This window comes from Gallus gallus, chromosome 3 (genome assembly GCF_016699485.2).
Source record: "Gallus gallus isolate bGalGal1 chromosome 3, bGalGal1.mat.broiler.GRCg7b, whole genome shotgun sequence".
Classification (NCBI taxonomy): domain Eukaryota; kingdom Metazoa; phylum Chordata; class Aves; order Galliformes; family Phasianidae; genus Gallus; species Gallus gallus.
Genome location: NC_052534.1, coordinates 107,036,445 through 107,055,388, shown reverse-complemented (window position 1 = coordinate 107,055,388; position 18,944 = coordinate 107,036,445). Strand labels below are relative to the sequence as shown.

The following is an 18,944-nucleotide window of genomic DNA, read 5'->3' as shown; positions in this document are numbered from 1 at the left end:
GGACCCAACACCGACCTTAGAGGTGTTGTGAGTGCTTAGGGATCTGTGATAAAATGAATGAGAGACTCACACGATGGAATAACCCACAGTAAGTGAAGAGTGGGTTCGCAATGCTGCCAACACCACAGCTGAACTCAGAGTTATGTACTTCTTGCCTGTCTTCATGATACTTCCATTAAGACAAGTAATGACAGGAGGAATTAGGATTTGTGAACAAAAATAAATAAATAATTTCTAAGATGGTAGTGTGAAATCTTGAAGCTGTGAAACAAGATGCCCAACAACAAGAGCAGAAGGAGAAAAAAATCTTAGGGAAGGGAAGGGAAGGGAAGGGAAGGGAAGGAAAGGGAAGGGAAGGGAAGGGAAGGGAAGGGAAGGGAAGGGAAGGGAAGGGAAGGGAAGGGAAGGGAAGGGAAGGGAAGGGAAGGGAAGGGAAGGGAAGGGAAGGGAAGGGAAGGGCTGTTTTTCAATTAATATTGCTTCTCAGGCATCCATAGTCAACACTTTCACCTTGAAATGCTCTCACAGGATATAATTCAGATCTTCTGCTTTTGTTATATGATTGAATTGTCTGAAAATTATGCTTTGTTTATCAGTTCACTTGAGTCATTCTTTGTCACCAGAATATTTCAAATGTCTCACATGGTTCCTGTCAGCTCATGTTGCTACACAGGACAGAGGCAGACATAGCATCATTGCTGGAAACTTAGGTACCGACAGAGAAAAACAAGAAGTTCTAGAATTGTCAGTGAGAGTATTCCACCAAAACTGGAACCATACCCAACAAGCCACAATATTTTTGACATCTGCAAATGTCTAACATGGTACTTAATTCATTTTTTAGCATCTTTCCACTTCTGCCTTCTGGCACGAAGCAGAAGTAAAAGGCATCTCTGATGCTTGCTTCTGTCATGCTTCTAGCCAGAGCAAAAACTTTGCTAAAAAAAAAATAAGCATGAAAAAACAGTGATGTCTGCTCAGTTGTGGAGGTAGAAGAGCATGACCATTTGGAAATGTGCCATGATAACAATTTCTCCAAAGGAAATATGGCTTCTGGAAAACAAATACTTCCACAGAAATGCACCCAGATTCCCATGGATGAAGAGCTACCTGTCCCACCACGTGTGTCAATACAGGTATAGGGTTGAATAACATCAAACCACATAATTCCAGAACATTTTAAAGTTTCCATTCTGACATTCCTCTGGCCACCTCAAAGCAGAGGCGTCCATAAGGACAAGGGGGAATGGTTTTAAACTGAGACAGGGGAGGTTTAGGTTGGATATGAGGAGGAAGTTTTTCCCCCAGAGGGTGGTGACGCACTGAACAGGTTGCCCAAGGAGGCTGTGGATGCCCCATCCCTGGAGGCATTCAAGGCCAGGCTGGATTTGGCTCTGGGCAGCCTGGTCTGCTGGTTGGTGACCCTGCACATAGCAGGGGGTTGGAACCAGATGATCATTGTGGTCCTTTTCAACCCAGGCCATTCTATGATAGGACCATGAAGGCCAGGTCTGCTGTTACACCGATGGTAACCATCATCCCTCTTTTTCCTTTCCTCAGCCCTATCTCTCCTTCTACTCTTCTGTCCATGTCAGAAAATGTTGTGATTTGCCAACTCCTTCCATCCAAGCTTCCTCTGTATTTTTGCCTTCTTCTAATTCTCTCACTTGGTCTGTAATCTGCAAAATCTCTTTGACACAAATAACTACAAGCTGCTGTCGGAAGCCGGGCAGAGGCAGCACAGGGCTTCCTGCTGAAAGGCAATCATCGACCAAACGCCATCTGCAATCTGCAGATAATTGCAGAGGTGGCTGAAGCCAACAACTAGGCTCTGAGCAGGGGCTCTGAGCATCTTTATTTTGTACTTTTCTTTCTTCTCATTCTCTTTGTAGTCTCTCTCTGCTATTTCCTCTGAAATCTTCAGCTGGCTGGATATCACATCCACAGGTTCTTGTGCTGCAGACAGAGGGATTTCATGCAGTTGGTGCCTCAGATCTCACTTTGCTCAGCCAGCAAAGGAGTGCATTTCTCTCTTAGTTTCTTCGATGAGTAGGAGAAACTGGCCACCACCAACATGTAGTGATTTAAGCTGATTCTTTCAAAATGAACCAATAAACTCCCTGCCTGGCAACACTAAAATTACAAAAACCACATGGTTGTAACATGACAGCTCATTCTCAAGACCTGCTGATGGAGGACCACCACTTTACAAAGCCCCACGGGAAGGCGAAGGAAACAGCAATTGAGCTCAGCATCTTACCTTGTGCAGAGGCTTGGTTTAGATGAGAGAGGCTGATAAATTGTCTGCCCTTTGATAGAAACAGAACAAGAAAAGAAGACATAATTACTTTGCCATGTTTGCAGAAGGACCTGCTTTCAGCTTCAAAGATGAGTGGGAGCCCACTGTAGCCAGCTAACAGCACCTGCACCTGGGTCCCTACGTGTTATGATGGTTTTAGTATGTTTTGTTGTGAGGTATTCATAGATGGCTTGACTGTCTGCTTGCATAAACCTTGACTGCCTTGTAAATAAAAACATAACTGCCTACCCATTCATTCAGACCCTGCTCTGTCTAGCTCTGATGCCCAGTCTTGGATCAACGGAGGATGAGACGTGAATGGCCCCACTGAGAAACAACTGTTGCAGTATTATTTGAAGCAGAAAACCTGGGATGCTCTTTGACGTGATTGTCCCAAGGCTTGTGGAACACTTTTTGCTCAGGGATATGTTTTAAAAAGAGGAAGTGACTCCCTAGTAAACTAAGACCCACTGAAGGGAGCCTTTGACCACGGCCAGGGATATTTATACATTTGCCAAAGGAGCAAACTACAGACACAGAATTAAAAAGCATGCATTGCTTCCAATCCATCCTACTCTTTGACTTCCTGCTTAGCAGCAGTGTGGGGAGGGAGGGAGGGCTGCTCACCCCCGAGGTAATGCCTCCCTCCTCTGAGAGCTCGAGACCTGAGATGGCTTTCACATACTGGTTGCACCCAGAGTTTCTCTTGTGCTGGCATCTGTCTGCACTGCTGATAAGGGCAGGAAGAGAGAAAGCATCTTCATGTTCTCCGTACAGTGAGAGACGGCTAGATTAAGTGATTTCCCAGGCTTATATGTGGAGTTTATTATTTGAGGGCACCAAAATCTGAACCCAGTAGCTCACTGATCTGTGCTCATGCAAACACGGGCTGTTTTAGTTCACAGGGAGCAGCAGGAGCTCAGCATTTCTGATTCTCAGCTCAACACAGATTAGCTGCAGACCCTGTCTATCAATTAAGCTCCTTGTCCTCCCTGATAGTAAAGCTTCCTTTGTGGCTTGCAGCTTTGAATCTTAGCTTGAATCTGACCCATCTTTGTGCCGTTTGCAAGTCAGCAACATGAGCCTGGATTGCAGAGAGCTGAAGGCAGCAGTGTCCAAGTGATGCTCAGCACAACACAGTGCTTCAGAGCACTGCGAGCACACTCAGACAATTCACATCCATAACACGAAGAGAAAATGGAATCCACTTTACAGAGAAAAAATCCAGAGCAAGGAGGCATTGATGGAACTGTTCACCCCATATTAAGAAGCTGATGGGGATAAGCCAGACGTAAACATTTGTTTTCCTGAGCTTTGAACATTTCCCAATTGGTTGACTAAATTTCAGGGAACTTCTCCATTTCCTCTATTCCTTCCATTACTCCATTTCCTCCTGGCACACACAAGTCTTGCCTGCATCCCTCCAGACACTGTCTGAGCTGCTGAGGACTTCATAAGGACACAGAGCTGGAGACTTACTTTGGGTGGGGCAGGAGGAGGTCTACTCCTGTTTTTCGGATTGCTTCCTGACGTAAATTTCTCATTGGACATCAGCTGGTTTTTGCTCCCAATCAACCCCATCCTGGAAGAAAGACCAGAAAGTATTTTATAATCATATTGTTCTTGGGGAAGGATGTCAGCAGTGAGAGACAAAGCAGCCTTCTCACTCATGAAGAAGAAACTGAAGAAGGTGTGAATGAGGGGCAATGGGACAGTGGATGGATGAGTCTAAAACCATCCCATCAATCCTACCTATAAAGTGTGGGCCTAGAGCTTGATTCAGTTGGCCACGTGCAATGCCCCAGTACTATTTGAGATGCTCTGGGGTCTCACGAGGTGTGGGTCGCCTGCACGTCATGAATTATGTTTTCCAGATAGATGTGGGTTAAAAAATACACATCCCAGGCACCTGGAGAAGCACTAGACACAAGTTAATAAATCTCTTTCTGTGAGCTATCCTCCCTAGGTCCACTCTAGGTTTTTCCTTACTTGTGCTTGAGGCCTCGTTTAATTTGCAGCCATGAAATGTAATTTCAGGTCTGATCAATAATCTTAGCATAATACTGGGTCTAGGTAGCCACAATAGCCAAACCACAGCAACCTTAGGCTTCTCAGCTCTCTAAACATGTAGGGAGCAGTTGAAACCAGAATTATTGCAAAGCTATTGGCATAGGCATATAAAGTATCTACACCACTACATCATCCAGCACCAAATTTTGCCCTAGACCCTGTTTTGAAAAAAAAATGACATTGAAAAATATGATCAAAGCATCAAGGAAAAACAACAACAACAACAACAAATCAAACCCAAACTTCAAAGCTTTGTAGCTAGTCAAAGACACATTGACTTCTGTTTTTGCCGAAATGCCCCAAGTTCTGCAACAAATATGAAGGACTAAAGATCCAGGGAACAACGTCAGTAGTCATCTCCCCCAGAAGTCAGTCTGACGCTGTGTCATGATAGTTAGAATCCAACAGGTGCATTCTAAAAAAAAATTCCAGCAAATCAGACTTGTGGGGAAAAAAAAAAATCAAGTAAAAGTGACATTTTGTTTTCTAATATGGTTTTTATGTTTTGAAATCTGGGGCATTTGGAATGAGAAGGTTTCTAACATAGCCACCCTAGTATTTTAAGGTGACCAAGAGAACCCTTGAGAGAGAAGGAGATGGTGGCCCCAAGAAGGAAACCATGACCTTCAAGAGAAGAAGAGAAGGTGAAGACTCCAAGAAGATGAAGACTCCAAGAAGAAGATCAAGAGCCTCAAGAGAAGAGGACAAGATGGAGACCCCAAGGAGGAGGAGATCACAAGCTCTTAGATGATGACCCCAAGAAGATGAGCAGAAGACGAGGAGCCTCAAGAACAGAGAATTTGGAAGACCCCAACTTCTTTTTGAACTGCCTTCTCCCTTCTGCCTCTGCTAAAATGAGGAAAATGGGTATACAAACAAAAGCTTTACAGCATCCATACATCTCTGAGTTTTTCTCAGACCTGAGCCTTCAGGTGGTCCTTCCACCTGTAGACAGACCTCAGCATCTCTTTGGGCAGAGACTCAGTGCAGCTGGAAGGTGGTCCACTGAATCAGCCGCAGCATTTCCTGCAGCAAGTTCATTTACCTCCAGGTTACAACTAAGCTTTGCTTTGCTCAGAAGATCTGCTTGTTGTGCAATGGTGCATGGTTTGTTAAGCGAACTTTTCCTTCTCTTCCACTTGCAAACTGCTAAAAGATAACTCTGTGCCTGTATCTTTGATTCTGAATGGGGTTATTTACCAGGATAATAAATGAGAGTAACTCAGGTTCTCTTTTCACCCAGGAAACGGAAAGGCGTCATTTGAAGTCAAGGCTGTATGACAGTCCAGGTTCCAGTACCAAGGTTACCAGTCTTAGAAAAGCATCTCAGGGTCTGCCTCTGCCTTAGATACATATCTGTGGTCTTTGTCAATGTTGTCTAAATACCCATCACAGGATCTGTGGTATACTTTGCACCTAAATGGGAGGTGCTGGCATGGCAATTGCTATCTTTTTTATGGGGTTAGGGTATATGAGAAATAGCAGAAGTCCGCTATATTTCAACCATCAATCACATCACCAGGATTGTTTTATGAGAGGACCAACGGAAGAGAAGATGGAGACCCCAAGGAGGAGGAGACCACAAGCTCTTAGATGATGATCCCAAGAAGATGAGCAGATGAGGAGCAATATGCAGGATGGGGAATGCACATTTTGGGGTCATGAGTCACTCCCGGGGATGGCACTGGTGGAGCAGTGTCATGGGAGAGCATGGAGAGATGTCAGGCAAGGCCATGTCCCACCACAGAGCTTTCTCTCCACATACACACAAGTGTCAAGAACACATCTGTGCAAAGCCACATTGAGAAGCAAACAACCTGTCCCATCTGAGGCGGGAAATAGAACTGGTGAGAAATCTCCGGTAAAGGTCATCCGCTCCCACCCACATCTTTTCCTGCACTGCACACAGAGATTTGCACAGCTCTGGGTAATCGAAACCCCTACAAAACCCAACGTTCACACTCCCAAGGCCTTCGGTATCCAATGGGACCAACCTTCGTGCCAGAAGGTCCTAGATAAATGGACAAATAGTGCCGCAGACAAACAGTGACCAAAACAGACCGCTGCTTGTCACCCCCCAGCACACTGCTGGTGAAGTTTTCATTTTCTTAATTTCTTTTCCCACCCCCCAAAAAAAAAGGCGGCCGAGAGGAACACGCGCCGTTCCAAGCATTTCTGCTTATGGTTAATTTCTTTTTAAATCAACATCACACACACAAAAAAAAAGAAAGATTGAGAAAAGTAACTAAAAGTAACTGATAGTTCTCCTGGCATTTTATTTGTTCTTTTTCTGTCGTCGTTTTGTTGGCTTGTTTTGTTGGTTTGTTTTTCCCCGGAGGAAAAGAGCGCTGAAGAGAAAATAGTAAGTCAGAAAAACATGAGAACTTCTGCTCATGAATTTTCACCCGCCTAAAAATGTGTGTTTATGGGGCTGTGAGCAACCTGGGCTAGAGGGAGGTGTCCCTGCCTATAGCAGGGCGTTGGAACTGGGTGATCCTAAAGGTCACTTCCAACCCAAACCATTCTGTGATTCTATGATTTTTAATAACTGAAAGTGAGGAAACCTTTCTTTCTAACAGTCTTTGAGCGTAGAGAACAAAGTTATTCATCGCACTGCTAATACTTAACTAAAATGCTCTCTTGTGCTCGTTCTTTTTATCACTCATTTCCTCAAGTCTACTCAAGTTCAAAACCAAGACCATTTATTTTAAGAACGCCTTTTTAAAGCAACGAGAATTCAAACCTGAATAAAAGTATTTGATGCAATGCAAAATTTTCCAGATGTCCAGCTTCGTTGCTGGTAAATTTTGAGTAAAAACATATCACGCAGAAGTGTCTCTGAGAGGGTCAAGTGAGCCTTTGCCGAGCAAATCGAAAGACACGAGGATGGTGAGCTTTGTGCAGCATCCATCTCTGAACAAATGCATGACACACATGCATATCACCTACACGTTGGATGCTTGGGTAGGACAGAAGGTAATTTTAATGGTCTTTAGTGGGAATGTTTTGGTTCAGGAGAGCAGGATGCAGGTATAGATGTTCCTGCAGATGTACAGAAGATCTCGTCAGCGCTCAGCTCAAGCAAAACTTCCACTGACATTTGGGTGACAGATCTGTGGTGGAGAATCAAGGATGTGACTGAAGGTCCTATTGATGCCCACCTTTGAAAGGGTTTGGAGAACGTGCCCTGCTGAAACAAACCATCGAGCTGTGCCTGAAGCCCCGTTAAGGAGTCCACCAGGAGTAAACACAAATCTTTGCTGATCACAGGGTTTGGAGATCTGTCTTACCTCGTGCTGGGGCTTCTCAGTGCCTTAGGGTGTCAAAAAAACAAGATGGTGACAAAATGGACCTGCTGGATGCACATACTCTGTGTTTGTTGTAGCAGATGGGATAATAGGATGGATGTACCTATGCTAAGCCAGGTGAGTCAAGCATGACCTAATTTTCCCATCCTCATCATAGTAAGCAATCCTGCATCACAGGCATGCCATCTCCTGCGGTTGGCTTCTTTCTGCCTTCCAAACAAATGTTGCTTCTGATGTGAATGCAATAATGTCTTTTGCAACGGGGATGTGGATGACACAGATGAACAGCCTTGGGATTGCATGGGCGTGCACAGGGAAACAGCAAGACCGAATCTTGCAGAAAAGCAGAAGTCTCGGCTCATTATTTGCCTCACACCCATGAAATTGTGCCATGGAAAAAGAACTTAAGGCCTGAGCAAGCCAATAGTATTTCACTGTGAGGGCAGCTCCAAAAACCCCCAAGAATGGTGAAATCACAAAATGACCTCCTTTACATTCAGACTTCTTTAGAGGGGGTCCAGCAGAGTGTTTTCATAGCTGACAAAGATTAGACATTTCACTTCACTTTAAAATTTCAGAAAGTCTTTCTTAAGAAAATGCATTTAAAAGGAAATGACACTAATAAAAACACAAAACTATAAAAACATATTCTAAAAACAAAGGGTCTTGACTGCTGAAGTTCTCTTTCTCCTACCAGAAAGGATGAATGAAATCAGCTCACTTTAGATACAATGATTTAGTTACGCCAGATTTGCAATTTTACATAAGTGAGGAGAAAAAAAGATCAGTTGAAATTTTCCCCCCAGATCTAGGCACGTCTCAGGTGCATTAAATACTCTGGAAGCTTTCTTCTCTCTCAACAAAATAGCTCATTACATTTCCAAACTAGGCAACCTTGGATTGCTTTGCAAGACACGGCACCAAGGAATTAGAGAAGAGCTTGATTAGATCAGCTACTCAAATGGGAATGAAGAAGCCATCGCTACCGTGACTGCTTTCCAGTTTTGCTGGGGTTTGGTAAAGATGTTTTCAATGCTATGCTCAAGTCTCTGCATGATTAGCAGGTCTGTTGCTAGGAGGTGGTTAGAAGTCAGAATTGAGCAACTAGAAATGTGCTGTGCTATAAACAGCACCAGTCCCGCAGAAGGTCTGTCTCAGAAAGAAAGTGATGCACACAGTGCTGCGTCCCCAGCTAAAGTCGTGATCACTCCTATGGCCAAAAGCTACTACTCACTAGGAGGGACCAGAGCGTGCATAGAGGAGTCAGAAAAACAATGTAGAAAGTAGAGCCAGAGAGCACAGAGCAGGGAGCACCATGGCCTTTGTTGGAGAGTGAAGCAGGTGTCTATTGTTGTATGTTGTATCTACACAAAATCACTGGAGACCTGGAAGGTTCCTATTGGTGATGCTCAAACACCATCCAGTTCAGGTTGGATATTACAAAACATTTCTTTGCTGAAATAGTGATTATGTGCTGGCATAGGCTGCCCAGGGAGGTGGTGGGGTCACTGTCCCTGGAGGTGCTCCATAACTGTGGGGATGTGGCACTGTAGGATGTGGTCAGTAGGCATGGTGGTGATAGGTCAGCGTCATACTTCAGGACCTCAGTGGTCTTTTCCAACCTTCATGATTCTGTGAATGCCCTTTGAAGACTCTTTCATCATGAACTCAGCCGCACTGTTGTGATGGCCAGGTGGGAATGGATCTACAGGAGCTGAGATCCTGCGGCATGGGGATGGGGATGCATTGGAGAAAGGAAGGAGGAGGACAGGGCCAGGTGAAGCACGCACAACTCTTCGGGTGCCAGGAGTGTCTCTGGGGCTTGCCATGTATGAGGGATATTATCACAAAGCTGCATTGCTGCATAACAATTTCTGATGGCATTCCAATGCAAAGCTTGTTCATGGGCAATGGGCAAGCTGGAGCATGGCAAAGGTAGATCCACTCCACAGGCCAGCTCTGATTGAGGTCTAAGTCCTGTGGAAGCAGGCACAGCCTGTGCTCCTTGTCCAAAACCTGCAAAGCTCTGTTCTGTGGGCGCATTCTGGTGATCTGCAGGGATGTGGAGTGAGCCTGGCCCAGACCAACCTAGCCTTCAGCCATGGGGACATGAGGAAGGGCTGCGCCCTCAGTGGTGGGGGCATGAGGAGATGGATGGGGTGTCCCTCCACATCACTGCGTTTGGTCAGCCATATTTCTGCCGTGGGATAGGCCCCTCCTGCAAGACCTCCCTCTGGAGACAACGGGAGTAGTTCAGATGAGCTCTCGTCAGCAAGGGAAGCTGCCTGTTCCATGTGAAATTGATGGGATTTTGCAGTATCCATCAGCCCCTTGGGTTGCCCCTTCAGCAGAAGCGATCCCCCTTCCCACCGTGCTCAGGTGAGGCCTTCGGCCCTAGGGAAAGGTGTACATCTCCATGGGGAAAGATGGGATCTCCACAGGAAAAGATGGGATCTCCATAGGGAGAGATGTACATCTCCAGCCCCACTTCTGAACACCCCCAATTGCTTGGAAAGCCAGGTCAGAAACAGCTCCTGAGCTCAGGACCGTTTCTCTGCTGATCAGAGCAGTGTTCAGCTCCAACCAGCCTCCCCCACAGGTACACTTCAACCTCTTCCACCGCAGGCCCCGGGGGGTCGGGGAGACAGGGGGATGGGAGGGCCAAGGTACACATGCCTGGCATGCATTTCTCTCTTTTAGCTGCAAAACAAGGGAAAAGCCTCCCTGAAAGCCATCGCTCGGGACCAGATTATAGCAACCGCTGGTGCTGCTCCCATCTTCTCTCTCTCTGTCCTATGGATCGAGGGGGAAGGAAACAGGGCAGGGAGATATCAAATGAAGAGGGAATAGGAAAGAGGGAGAAGGTCGAAGAAGGCCTCCCCCACCCTCAGGGAAACGTTCAGAGGGGTGGGATGAGCCCTACTTGCCTGTTTCCTATGAAGCTGCTCCTGGAGACACGACCTGAGGATGGACGAAGCACTGGTCCGACCCATGACCGATGCTCCATGGGGCTGAGAGCCCTCAGAAAACTTCCCCGTTAGAGATCCCTGGCTCACACCACGTCCCCACCATCCACAGGACTGAGGGCTTTGAATGTTGCACCCCCAGGCTGCAGGAGCAGCCTGATTTTGTGATTGCGTTTAATGGACTTTCTTTTTTTAATCACGTCTCCGTGTCAGAACTGACTCCTTTCTTCCCTCAGAGGATTCCTTGCTCTATTTTAAATACTGGCATGATCCATCCGGGAGGGGGGGCAAGTTGCACTTCCCAGATGATCTGGCCAAAATAGCACTGAGGAAGGCAAGAAACTCAGAGAGAACCCAAGCACAAAACCCAGCAAAACCCACAGGCTATTAACAGCTGCCATTAAAATAAGCTATGATGACGGTGAATGGGTTGTGTTTCCACTATGCAAACCACCGAACTTTAGAAAACAGCTGAACAAACGGACTTTGCAGTGATTAAAAACAAAACGAAAAATAACAAAAATAAAAAGACCTCTTCAGATGAAATGCATTTTGTTCCAGGGAGCCCCAACCCTCTATGAACCTACTCAACCATAGCATTGAGGGGGCAACACGGTCTAATGACGAAGACCTGGACAGGGACTTGTGGGTGACTCTGAAGAAGTGCCTTTCTCATTCTGCCTCAGCACGCTCAATAGGAAGGCTGAAATTTGTCTGTCTCAGGAGATGACTGTTGTATAAGGAGCAAAATTCGTTCCCACTGACTCCTGAGGCTTCCCATAGGGTGCCTAAAGGGATTTTTTCTCCGGGGTATTTTCAGTGCTGCTGTGGAGCAGACCTGCTGGGCCACTGTTTGTTGTCTTTAAGCTGTTGCAAGGACAAAGTCCCCCCCACCCCCCCAAAAAAACACACTGAGTGACCTCTGTGGATTGTTGCATGCTGTGGTTTTGTAACATATGGGTCAGCAGGAGGGAAGGGATGCTGGGTCTCAGCGCTCTTGAGGTTGAAGAGACCTCATGCTTTGTAGTTCAGCCGCTCTCACAAGGAAGACAAGTGTGAGCCAACATCCGCTCAGTGCGGCGCGCAGCCCCAGAGTCACCCACGTTCTGGTGGTGTTGTTGGCAGAGGAAAGTCTTCGTGGGACAGCGCTGAGGTCAAAGCAGAGGACCCTGAATGGCCATAAGACCCAAGGACAGGACAGGGCTGGCTGAGGGCACGATGCTGTGCATATGGGGATGTTTGTGCAGGATGCAGGTGCCCATCGCCCCAGTGCTGCTCATGGGCATCACCTCTGCAAGTGCTCTGCGCTCCTGGCAAAAGGAGAAAACTCCATGGAGGGCTGCAAGTCTGTGGGACCTTAGGCTGGGCCTTAAGTAGGAATCTGTGGGTACTTCATCTTCTCTGGGGCCATGCCATGCCCCTTAACAGATAGCTGGCAGAGGCCAAGGTCAGCACGGGTTCTCTTTGTAGACAACCAGGTCAAACACCCACCCAACTGCCCCCAGCCAGGCGTGTGCAGAACCAGGCTGGCTGTTTGCATACTGAGGAGAGACAGAAATGAGGAAGCCCTTGCAGATTTGTCAGACCTCTCCCTCACCAGCTTGCACTCTGCTGTCCCCACTCTCCTCCAGTTAAGGGCAAAGGAGAGGACACAGAGCCAGAGGGGGCCGGGTTGGGGATGGGTAAAAGGATGGCAGCGTCAGGGCTAGCTGGAGCACTTTGAGCTTTTGGGAAGGGCTTTACCCTTTGGCAGAGAGCTCATCTGAGGTACCTGACTGCTCTTTGCTAAGCGAGCTTCACTTCCTATTCCTACAAAAAAGGAAGTTGCTTTTTTAGACGGCGGCTTGCCATCCACCACAGAGGTAGGAAGGAGAAGCTGCCATGAGGTGCAGCAGAGGCTTAGAAATAAGGCTGCCGAGTCATCTTGGGAAACTGGGCAGCAGCGCAGCAGCTCCAGACAGAAACCTGCTTCTGATTTGAGACACATTTCCAATTCTGGCAGTGGGGAAATCCAGCAGCCGCAGCCAGGCTGCTGTGCAGACCCTCCCCGTCATGGACACATTTAAAGCAGCTCAAAGAGAGAAATTTAAATAAGCAGAATAGGTTCATCTGTTGCATTCCAAGCAGATTTTTTGCTCCCTTAGATATCCTGGCTGTAACACTGGCTGTTACCTGCAGGTAAGCCCTTCATCTATTGCCTCCAGGGTGCAAATCTCATGGCCCCGAGATGAGACTCAGAGTCTGGGAGTCCACACAAGTGAATCCCTTCTGCAGTTTGCTTACTCAGAAGTGGTGAAGCATCAGCCTAAAGGTGTCTTTTGAAAGTAACTGGTGGGAAATCACTGAGAAAGCATACAAGAAGGTCACTAAAAAAAGAAAATATCTCGTATGCAGTTCCCGGGTCACTCCAAGATGGACTCCACCTGCACCAAATTTCTCCATCCTGAAAATGCAGGCTGTTATCTCACCCTCCCAATTAGGGTCTGGCTGGCAGTGCATCAGTCCCCAGATGTTCTCCAGGAGCAGTGTGCAGACCCACAGCTTCTTGGTCTCTGCTGCCTTTTATGATCCCCCAAAAGCCATGCAAGGAGCCCAGAGGTACATCCTCTGAGCTCAATCATAGGGTTGGAAAAGTCCAAGCCCAGCCCATCCCCACCATGCCCACTGACCGCGTCCCTCACCTCCATGGTTATTGAATAGCTTCAGGGGTGGTGACTCCACCACCTCAATGGCTCTTAGGTGCCTGTAAGAAAGACCTCAAGGACCTACCACTCCACAGGACTAATTTAGCCTAATTTACCATCTGAACCTTCCAGTTTCCATTCCCCTGGCAGATTAAAAGCTAATTTAATGCAACATAATGCTGCTTGATGAGGATGCTGATGTGTGACAAACAACCCTCCGGCCTCCATTTTTGTAGGAACCGTAGGATGCCCCGAGTTGGAAGGGACTCACAAGGATCATTGAGTATAACCCTTGGTTGCACACAGCACCACCCAAAATCCAAGCCATATGTCTGAGAGCGATGCCCAAATGCTCCTTGAGCTCCAGCAGCTCAGGGCTGTGACCACGTACACTTTCCGAGCTCTGAAGGCAGCATCTCCAGTGGTAAAATGGTACCAGGTCCCAATCTCTCAGCTTTCAAAATATGGTGGCTGCTGGAAAACTCCTTGTTAGGACACTGCAGGGCTCTCCCTTGTTTAACCTGTTGAATCATGTGGGTGCTGCATGGCTACCCCAAGGGACGGGGATGAAAACACAGCAGTGGCTTCGGCAGAATCTGTTCTCCTTGCACCCGGGAGCCTGCCCATGTGGGACAAGCTCTCCTCCCCAGCCCTCACTGCCAGGCTGCTCACATCAAGCCTATTCTGGTTATTTGCGTCAGCTGAGACCCTGGCTGACGAGCATTCTCCCTCCGGTGCTGGAAACAAATGAGAATTTCTGATGCATGTTTGCTGTAGTCATGTCTCAAAGAGCTGCAGACTTCTTCCTCTGCCTCTCCAGTGCTGAAGGCCAAATACGTAAGAGACAACTGGGAAAAAACTCTGAGATAAATGTAAAGTAAAAGCTTTTATATCAATTTCTCCTTCTGTTTAACACGGCCTTGGTTCTCCCTCCTTCCATCACGTGTTTCTGACGATGCCTTGATGTTTCCACAGATCACACTTAACCTGTATTGAAAGCCCATTTATTGCCATAGAATGGCTTGGGTTGGATGGGATCTCAAAGATCATCTAGCTCCAACCCCATTTTGAGCTGTGCTGCCCCTAATATTCTTGGTTTCAAGCCATTCACTGTGAGCATTTATTCGAGTAAATACAGAAGCCACCGTGGCTCAGGTTTTGGGTAGGCACCAACCTGACCTGAGGTAGGTCCTGCAACATCTTAGCCCACAGAAGGGTTTCCCTTTTCCCCACTCCTTCACTGAGAAGTGAGGTACCCCCTTATGGAGGCAACCTGTGCGATCTGATTGTCCTTCATCACTTGTCACCATTACCTGGGGAAGTACAGGGTCTGAGAAAAGAGCAAGCTATGACTTTCTGTGCACTAGGTTATACCATAGTGCAGGAAATGGGGACCCCGGTGACTTGGGCAGCTAATTGCCTCTTGGCCATAAAGACCTTTATGCAAACGACACCAGGAGTTTGTGCACCCAGCCTTTATCCTCCAAGAGTGGCGTATCCAACCGTTGGTGAAGTGGCCCGGGTGCCCCAGACAAATGAGTAATTTTTCACTCTTCTTCTCTCATCGGGGAAGCAAAGGACTCATTTGTATTTCTGCTCTGTCTCCTACGTGCCTGACATGCCAGACACGAAGGATCCTGCGCGCTGCTTTTTGATCAGTAACAGATTTCTCTGTTCCCGGAGGAGCAGAATGTGTTCTATGAGATTCTGTCAAATTAAACAAACAATTTCATAAGTCAATACAAGTTTGCAGGGGGTAAACAGTAGAGAGTCTTGAAAAGTTCGTTTCCATTCAGAAACGATACGTGTTTTACGGGGCTGTAGTAGAACCCATTCAGCATGGGGTTGGAGATGATTTCCAGAGGGTCCTTCCAACCCCTATGATTCTACTGAAATATAGGACTGATGCCTAAAAGGTCATCTCACCTGTCCAGTGGGCCTATATCATTTCTGAGGGACTGCCTAACTTGTGCTTGCAGTGAAAGAAATCCCCACTGCTTCCCAGGCAGTTCGTCCCAGCCCTCCAATTCTTACATCCTTAAGATGACTTCCCAATCATCAGCATTAATTACCCTCATTGAAAGCTCCATCTGCTTGTCCTGTCCATCACGGACATGAAGTTTATTCCCTCCTCTGTTTTGCAGTGTCATCAAACAGCATCACTTCTTGCAAAAACCCTACGTTGTTCACCCTGTCTGCACCTTTGCTCAGCTGTGTGCCTCCGCTTTGGGCACTTCATAATTGGGTTTGGAATCTTGAATAGGCGAAACCACAATGTTTTCCAAGTCAAAACTGACCAACATTAACAAAAGCAAAATTACTCTGCAAAACCCCAGAAACATTGTTCTCCAGCCCAGTTGCAACATTTTCTTGGAAGTGATTATAATTATGAGCCTATTTTTTTATTTCGACACGAGGAATTGCTGTCTTTTGGGCTTTGTTTTTTTTGGGGGGGGGGGAATTTTTTTGGCCGGCTGGTGGAAGGAATTCAAGTGGGTTTAGCCCTGATATGGAAGACAGACCGATCTCTGAGAAGCACAGGGTTTGTCCAATATAAAGCACTGGAGGTCTGCTTTATGTTCCTGCCGGGTAAGCTGTGCTTTAACATTTATTTTTAAGCAATAACCATGACCCTGAATATCCTGTTTCACGCAGGGATGTACTTTCTTTTGAGTTCCATGGTGACATTTGACGGTGTAGCTAATTCTTCCACAAGTAGCAGGACCCCGAGGCTGTAATCTCTTGCCAAGACCTCTGGAAAGGGAGAATTCCATCCATCTTTATCCGCTCCGCTACTTCTAATCTCTGCTGTTTGCCATCTGCTGTAACCCTAACACAAAAGCTGACTTGCACCACAGAAGATGAATAAGTGAATGGAAAATCTGGGGTTGCTGATGGCTCCAGCAGGATTTAGCCCCAGAGATCTTGCAAAACGTTTGCCTGGGATTGAACCCTGTGGGTCTGCAGGAAACTATTGACTGCAAGGGAGCTCATCCACATGGAGTCAATGCTTGGTTGCCTCCTGCGTCTTGTCAAGCAGGAAAAGCAGCAAGAAAACTCCCTTTTTAACACAGAGAAAATGGAAAGAATGATAGGAAGAAAGGAAGACAAAGAATGACGAAGTAACAGTGTGCCCCAGTGCTCCTACTCTGCCCAGTGCTGTGCCATGACCCCCATCCAACTCACAGGACCTGTTTCCAGATGACAGTGGGGTTTTGTTGGTGAAAAATACCCCCTTTCCAAAAGCCATGTCTGCGCTAGAAGACAGCCTAATTAACTCTTTGGACTTTGAAGTGTCCACAGAGGTTTCGTGAAGAGTTGAAGGCTGAATACACCGTTAAGAGGAGAGTCCCAAAGCAGAAATAAAAGAGCTGATATTCTTGTCTGTAATAGATGATCAAACTGTGCCAAAGCGGGATGCTTCAATTTCTTTTAATGCTCAGTTTGGGATATGATGGGCTTATTTAACAGGGGCTGAGGAGAACACCACTCCAGGGTAGAAACGCAAGAGAGAACACCCCATGTTCTCTTAAGTAAAATATAGGAAGTTGTTATATAAGCAGGAAAAAAAAAAAAGAAAAAAGAAATATTGGGGCACCTTGGCGAAATTTTCACTTAAATAAGTCTTGGGTTCTTTCTCTTCCATCAGCAAACTGAGCCTTCTGCCTTTTAGCTGCAACCAAGGTGCAGTGGCAGCCCTATCTCGGCAGAGCAAATCAAGAACAGGCCGAACAAATTTATTTTACAGATTTTTGTGCATCAGCATAATGATAGTGCTGCAGGAGGGCTAGTAGAAAATACAAAATGTGTGCAAGGAACCATGCGTTCTGCAGCCCTCAGACCTTCTGACAAAGATTTAATTAAACCTTCATGGTAATGACTGGTGGAGCATATTAATGAGGATGCCTTCGCTGGTCTGCAGCTGTCTTTTTCTCCCCTTAATTTCTTGCTGTCTCTTCTCCTCCAGCACGTACCAGACCTGGAACCACATGTCAGTGCTATGTGTAGCAGCTTCTCCTGGCTCTACGCTTATGAAGATTCATAATCAATACACTCTTGCAGCATGCTTACAGGATAGGCAACAAGTGCCCCCATTTCACAGGGAGGTTAGCTAAAGTGCCATAAAAAAGGCTTTAACTTGCCAAACTGGCAATGAAGCCTTAAACAAATGTCTGCAGAGCTCTGAGAGGCAAACACCCCACATCAGTGCAGCTGCTTGTCCCTCCTGGAGGTCTCACAGTAAGCACAGTGGTGTCTGAGCTATCCAACCAAGAGTGAAAAGCATGGAGGTTTGTATACGCTTTGCATGCATGGGAATGGGAAGTGACCAGGGGGAGAAGCACGAGGCCTATCATTCCTATAACTCCACTGGGGTACTCCAGATTGCCAGAAGCTTTGTCCACAACCAGCATTATTAAACTGCTGCTGGTTGTACAAGACTGATTGGAGGGGGTGGTGAAAGTGCAGTTATTACCTCCAAAAAGACAAACAGCTTTAGAACGATTTAACCTATCTGTAGGGCACAGCAAAGGAAAAGATCCTCAGCCCCCACTGACCCTCTTGGAAGGGTCATAAAAGGGGAAATAAAGCCTCAGCCCTTCTGTGCACCATGCGCAGCATCCGAGCGCTCAGTTCAGCAACCATCGCCCAGAACGCAAGCATCAGAACTTTTACTTCCCTTTGCCATTTTAAGGGCTTTCATCTACTTGTAAGCTTTTGGTTTGGTTTTGGAGAAAGAGGCTGATCAGCACCTGGGTCAGCTTCTGGCTTTGAGCATCACTCCCACCTCAGAGGGTGCCCAGATTCCAGGTGATACACGTTGCCAGAAGGGAAGGGAGAAATGCACGCCGTCCCATTCCACAGCCAATTCCCTTTGACCATCCCACCACACATCCTTAAGGGCTCAGTCACCACTAATGCACGGACGATGAGCACAGATGGATCGCATCTTGGGTGCTCTAAGAGGATGCGCCCGACGGAGAGGTGGGCAAAAAACAGGCAGCAGAATGAAGCAAAGGCTTTGGAAAATTATTTGCACTTACCTTTGTCAGATTAAATCATAGCCCACTCGGTCCAAGTTGTCTACCAGGGTTTAAAAATCTCTTGTAGGGTGCAAACTTCGGAACATAAGCTCTCCTTGATAAGCTTTAATCCTTACAGCACATAGAAAGAGAAACCCTAATTCTTCTTGGTGTTGTCAGTTGGCTGCTGTTAGTGGCTTCCTGTCGACAACAGCTGAATGACAAATCACACAGGTTTTTACACTTGTAGATATTGCAGGACTGGCAGTATAACCACACTGCTCATTTAATGCTAATGTTAGAAATGTGGCCACCCCAGCAGAACTGTCATTCGCAAAGGCTCAGTGACATCTAAAAAAGACCGTTCCTTCCTCAACAGATGCCCTGAACTGCTCTCATTCAGGCTGATGTGAGTTGAAAGGCACCTGTGAATCCACAGGGCGTTAAAACTTATCTGCAAAGGGGAGGAGAAATATGGGACCTTCAGTTTTCTAGACTGGCCCACTCACAGCTCACAGCACTCTGGGCCAATGGTAGGGGTGGAGATATTTACTGTGCACGCTTAACCTTTGGGAGAGCTTATCTCCAATCAGGTT

General features: G+C 46.7%; 1 protein-coding gene across 2 annotated transcripts in view; it reads right to left on the bottom strand.

The window, feature by feature from the left end:
* The window catches only part of BLK (BLK proto-oncogene, Src family tyrosine kinase), a 35,125-nt gene extending 16,361 nt beyond the window's left edge, over positions 1 to 18,764 (bottom strand). Inside the window, exons 1-3 of one of the 2 annotated variants that reach the window (XM_420040.8) lie at positions 18,370 to 18,764; positions 3,779 to 3,881; positions 2,261 to 2,309 (exon numbers count right to left, since the gene is read on the bottom strand). In XM_420040.8, coding sequence (XP_420040.4) covers positions 2,261 to 2,309; positions 3,779 to 3,880 — 151 coding nt within the window. In that variant the 5' untranslated portion in view covers position 3,881; positions 18,370 to 18,764. Of the gene's footprint in view, positions 1 to 2,260; positions 2,310 to 3,778; positions 3,882 to 10,604; positions 10,876 to 18,369 lie in introns of those variants that run through there. The other variant, XM_004935895.5, reaches the window with a different exon arrangement.
* Positions 18,765 to 18,944: the final 180 nt, after the last annotated feature.